Source organism: Lepidothrix coronata, unplaced genomic scaffold (genome assembly GCF_001604755.1).
Source record: "Lepidothrix coronata isolate B3197 unplaced genomic scaffold, Lepidothrix_coronata-1.0 Scaffold147, whole genome shotgun sequence".
NCBI classification, from domain to species: domain Eukaryota; kingdom Metazoa; phylum Chordata; class Aves; order Passeriformes; family Pipridae; genus Lepidothrix; species Lepidothrix coronata.
Genome location: NW_016690327.1, coordinates 175,059 through 179,452, shown reverse-complemented (window position 1 = coordinate 179,452; position 4,394 = coordinate 175,059). Strand labels below are relative to the sequence as shown.

Genomic DNA, 4,394 nt, shown 5'->3' with positions numbered 1-4,394 from the left:
CCCCACATCCCACCCCACATCCAGCCCCACATCCAACCCCGCATCCACTCCCATATCCAGCCCCGCATCCAGGGATGGAGATGCTCCCAGCTGTAGCACACCCTCCTCTGCCAAATAACATGGTCTTGGCTTTGTCGCGTTCTCTTGGAAAATGAGTCTCTGGTTGTGTGTATCGTGATTTAAATATAATTATAGGTTTCGGTAAATGAGATTATATTTTTCGAAAGATGTCCATAAAATCGTGTCTGGAGTCTTTGGCTGAGTCGCAGGGCGCCGAAGTCAGGAGTGTAATTATTTTCTTCGTTTTTTTTAGAGCGACGTTTCGTTTCCTCTTTTCTGGGATGGAGATTTCTTCTCACCAGTTTCACCTCTTGCAGCAACTGAATGAGCAGCGCAGGCAGGACTTGTTCTGTGACTGCAACATCCTGGTGGAGGGAAAGGTCTTCAAAGCCCATCGCAATGTGCTGTTTGCCAGCAGCGGCTACTTCAAAATGCTCCTTTCACAGAGCTCGAAGGAGACGAGTCAGTCCACGACTGCCACCTTCCAGGCCTTTTCTCCTGACACCTTCACGGTCATCCTAGATTTCGTGTATTCGGGCAAACTGTCTCTCACTGGCCAGAATGTCATCGAGGTCATGTCGGCCGCCAGCTACCTGCAGATGACCGACGTTATCAGCGTGTGTAAAACCTTCATAAAGTCCTCGCTGGACATCAGTGAGAAGGAGAAGGATCGTTACTTCAGCCTCTCGGACAAAGACGTGAGTTCCAACGGCGTGGACCGATCCTGCGTGTACGGCGGGGGCTGGAGGGCAGAGAGCAGCCCCCCCCATTCCCACTCCAGCCCAGACCCAGGGACTTGCATGATGGGCGGAAACACTTGGAGCAACTTCAGCTACTACCCGGCTTCTCAGAGGAACGCCCAGCAGCAGCTGTCCAAACACGAGCAGCGGCAGGATTCCGTCAAGAAATCCCGGCACCTGGGACTGCAGCAGCCTTCGGACATCCCCCACTATAAATCCAGCAAGCTGGAGGACAGGGCTGCCGAGCCCGCCGGCCACCCCGCGCCGCCCGAGGAGCAGGTTCACATCGACGCGGAGGTTGAAACTCCTCACGTGGGCTACCAGTACGGCCAGGGCTCCGAGGGGATGCCGAGGGGCTTGGCTGTGTCGCAGCAGGAGCACGAGTCGCCCCGTCCCTCCGGCAAATCCAAGTCCTCCAAGGCTGACGAGCAGTACGGGAACATGCCCTCCATCCTCGGAGTCATGGGAAACTGGGCCGAAGGTGAGCGGGGCACCTGGGGTATTAAACCAACCTTTCAAAGTAAATCTAGCTTGTGAGCTTTTGGGATATTTTTAACCTCACTTTCGTAGAATCCCAGAATGGTTTGGATGGGAGGGGACCTTAAAGACCATCTCCTTCCACCCCCCCTGCCATGGGCAGGGACACCTTCCACGAGGCCAGGTTGCTCAGAGCCCCATCCAGCCTGGCCTTGCCTGGGCTGTGAGAACACAGCTAATGGTCCACTCCTCCTCTGTTGCACTTCTATGTAATTTACAGGAAAACACAGGATCTTTGTGCTCGAAAGGACCTACGGTAATATTTTTTTTAAGTAAAAGCCACGTGCTATTCTGCTCATAAAATTCCTTTTCCTGAAGCGTGACGTGACATGACACATTATGACTTCGTTTTGGGGGTTTTAATTTATCTCCTGAACAGACGACCTGGCCAGGATGAGGTTCAAGTGCCCGTTCTGCAGCCACGTGGTGAAAAGAAAAGCCGACCTGAAGCGTCACCTTCGCTGTCACACAGGAGAGCGCCCGTACCCCTGTGAGGCCTGTGGGAAGAGGTTTAGCAGGCTGGATCACCTCAGCAGCCATTTTCGAACAGTATGTACTTTTAAGAACTGCCTGATTTTTGTTTAATGTGCAAACCCTGCCTAATTAAACACAGTGCGAGCGTATCTGGTTGATAGAATCGACTCCCGTAAAAGAAAGAGGTATTAGAAAATTAATTTGGTTTTGCTGCAGGCAATTTGAAGCCTAATTTGTAGGAAAGGGGGGGAGGAATCTCTTGGTTAATTGGTGGTTTGCAGAGGTGCTGTAAAGGAGCTTCAGTGGGCAGCTACAGTGCCGGGGATGGGGCAGTTCAATGTTTGATGTCCCTCAAAGCGAGTTAACGCCGCTGTTTTGACGCTACTCCCACCCTGCTTTTTTTTTGGTCACCTTCGTGGATGTTGTATCCAAACTATCCATGTCGCTTTTCCCAGATCCACCAGGCCTGCAAGCCCATCTGCAGGAAGTGCAAGCGGCACGTGACGGAGCTGACGGGGCAGGTGGTGCAGGAGGGGACGCGCCGGTACAGACTGTGCAACGAGTGCCTGGCCGAGGCCGGCATAGACAGTATCCGCATTGACTTGGAGGCTGAGGCACCCCTGGAATTCCCACAGGACGGGGACAAGGATTCCAGGTGGCACTACGGCGAAGACAACAGGTCTGACGTGGAGATAGTGGAGGACGGGTCGACCGACCTGGTCATCCAGCAAGTCGACGACAGCGAGGACGAGGCGGACGAGAAGGACGTGAAACCAAACATTAGGTAGCTGCAAGAGGAGAATCGGGAATCCCGTGGAAGAGGGAGAATGTACTGACCACACACGCCCTCCACCAGCTGTTGTTAATCCTACAGAGACATGTGGTTGAACAGGTCCAGACTTGCATGTATTTATGGACGCGCCGCTGAGTCCGGTCTGGTTTGTTCTCAGAACCCTCAATACTTTGCTTCATGGGAAAGAATCCATCCTTAAATAGTGGATGAAGGAGGAAACTGCAGTATTCCATGGATAACTGTTTATAGCAGATGGTGGGGCACGTCTCAAAGCCTTTTTTCAAGGGAGTGAGGTCTCAATATTTAAAAACAGTCGCAGAATGTTGCGAATTGCCCACTTTTTACACTTGTAGGGATGTGGAGTTTATGTCACAGGGTGATAAACAAAGTGTAAAGACCCCCCCCAAACCAGACAACCTCCCCTCAGTATTCAGAAGGGAAGAGAATCTTCCATGAAATTCCATGTTATTCTTCATAAGGAAAAAGGCAGCTAATTAAGAAAGGGCATGTAAAATGTTTTGGCACTTTTGTCTGGAAAAGGACTCCTGTAAAATTTATTAGAATAAGGCAAATCTTTAGCAGATCACTCACTCGAGACCTGTTTCTTTACAAGAAAATAAGCACATGAATGCTAGTCCTAGTCAACACATCAGAGACAAATTAATTATAAATATGGATCATTAATTGATGCCAGTAGATGTTTCGTTCTCAAAATTGGGCTCTCAGACTGGGCTGTTTTAATAAACACTAATAAAATACTCTCTTTTGTTAAAAACCTCTCAAAAGTGCCAGACAGGGTGGGGTTGTTGGGGTTGTCCTGTGCAGGGCCAGGAGCTGGACTTGGCTGATCCGTGTGGGTCCTTTCCAACTCAGGATATTCCATCCTGTGAGCCTTCTCCAGCCTGCACAACATGAGAACAAGATGTCCTGGAAGTTCTAGGCATCATATTTGTGTAATTTCACCTACAATTAGGCTACAAGAGGTCAGGAACGATGAAGAAATTTGACTTCTCTAACAAAATAAGCCACTTTGTTGTGTTGCTTAGTGAGTTTATCTTACCCAGCACTGTAAACGGGAGAGGAGCAGAAGATGCTCCCAGGGTGCTGCTACTCTGCATTTTTTGGACAGACCTGAGTGTTATTCCAGTTCTTCATCCCGGGATCATGGGACTCAATGGCTGTAAGACTTAGAAAACTCCAATTTGTTTCTTTTTTTACAGCTTTGTAAGCATGTTTGGCTGAACCCCGGGGTTTATTACAGAACAATCCCATATGTATATATATATATACACTATATAATCTTTCCCTGGGACAGCTGAAAAAAATCACTATTTTATTTTTATTCGTGTAAAAACTGTATAACCTTATTAGTATCATCATGACCAGAGATTTTTTTTTTTTCAGTACCATCATTCCAGGCTGCAGGTGACCAAGGTCTCTTAAATGATAACTCAAGTGCTTCCTTAGTGCTCAGTGTAAGCACTAAGCACCCTCCCCTCAGACATTCCAGGCTGATGGGAATCATCCTGCTTGGATGTCCCAAGGAAACAAGAAATGGTTTTTTTTATCAGTCCTACAAAAAATCACCATCACTGGCTTAGGACTTGGAGGGGAGAAGTTACAAAACTTTCTGATGGCCACCACGAAAACATCTTTACAAACAAGACTTACACTGGCCTCGATTTTATTTGACACTTGGTCAGCAGCCCAGAAATGGACTCGGTGTGAAAACAGACATTTAATTTTCTTGGAGCTTTTTTTTTTTTTTTTTTTTTTTTTTTTTTTTTTTT

At 48.2% G+C, this 4,394-nt stretch overlaps 1 protein-coding gene across 4 annotated transcripts in view; it reads left to right on the top strand.

Moving 5' to 3' along the window:
- ZBTB8A (zinc finger and BTB domain containing 8A) overlaps window positions 1-4,394 on the top strand; it is a 12,395-nt gene that overhangs the window by 1,465 nt on the left and 6,536 nt on the right. For 2 of the 4 annotated variants that reach the window (XM_017828386.1, XM_017828387.1), the window contains exons 2-4: window positions 314-1,281; window positions 1,717-1,886; window positions 2,267-4,367. In XM_017828386.1, the coding sequence (XP_017683875.1) occupies window positions 342-1,281; window positions 1,717-1,886; window positions 2,267-2,599 (1,443 nt within the window). In that variant the 5' untranslated portion in view covers window positions 314-341 and the 3' untranslated portion in view covers window positions 2,600-4,367. Of the gene's footprint in view, window positions 1-115; window positions 1,282-1,456; window positions 1,462-1,716; window positions 1,887-2,266; window positions 4,368-4,394 lie in introns of those variants that run through there. The other 2 variants (XM_017828385.1, XM_017828388.1) reach the window with 2 other exon arrangements.